The 426-nt window shown below is 29.1% G+C and overlaps 1 protein-coding gene across 1 annotated transcript in view; it reads left to right on the top strand.

Moving 5' to 3' along the window:
• LOC122075616 (auxin-induced protein 22A-like) overlaps positions 1–426 on the top strand; it is a 2,856-nt gene extending 2,430 nt beyond the window's left edge. The window contains exon 3 of the mRNA XM_042640697.1: positions 61–426. Coding sequence (XP_042496631.1) covers positions 61–145 — 85 coding nt within the window. The 3' untranslated portion in view covers positions 146–426. The remainder of the gene's footprint in view (positions 1–60) is intronic.

The raw sequence follows: 426 nt of genomic DNA, 5'->3' as shown, positions 1-426 counted from the left end.
TTTTTTTTTTTTTTTGAGGTAAACCTTTCCCTAATTTTTTTAATTGTATATATTTTGCAGGTTTTTTATTGAGTCATGCAAAAGGCTAAGGATAATGAAGGGATCGGATGCGAAAGGGTTTTGGACTGCAGTTCAAACTGGTTGATGGGGGAAACACGTTCTTATCTGAAATATGATTTTTTTTTTTTTTTTTTTTTTTTTTCAAGCGGATATGAAACTTAAAATTTCCCACAGACCCAAGTGAGGGGGGAAGTCATTTGTCATCTTAGATCTTAAAATTTTATAATCAATTTCATAGAGAAAACAATTATATAATTTTTTTCCTCAAAATGTTATTTGTCTCATGTCACCACTAACTTGAGAAAAGTGGGAAACGAATGAAAAGAAGGAAAAAATATAAAGCAAATTAAAGATTAATTATTGTGA

The sequence above is a fragment of the Macadamia integrifolia genome, chromosome 4 (genome assembly GCF_013358625.1).
Source record: "Macadamia integrifolia cultivar HAES 741 chromosome 4, SCU_Mint_v3, whole genome shotgun sequence".
Taxonomy (NCBI): Eukaryota; Viridiplantae; Streptophyta; class Magnoliopsida; order Proteales; family Proteaceae; genus Macadamia; species Macadamia integrifolia.
The sequence above is the reverse complement of the archived record's forward strand: the minus strand, read 5'-3'. Positions and strand labels throughout refer to the sequence as shown.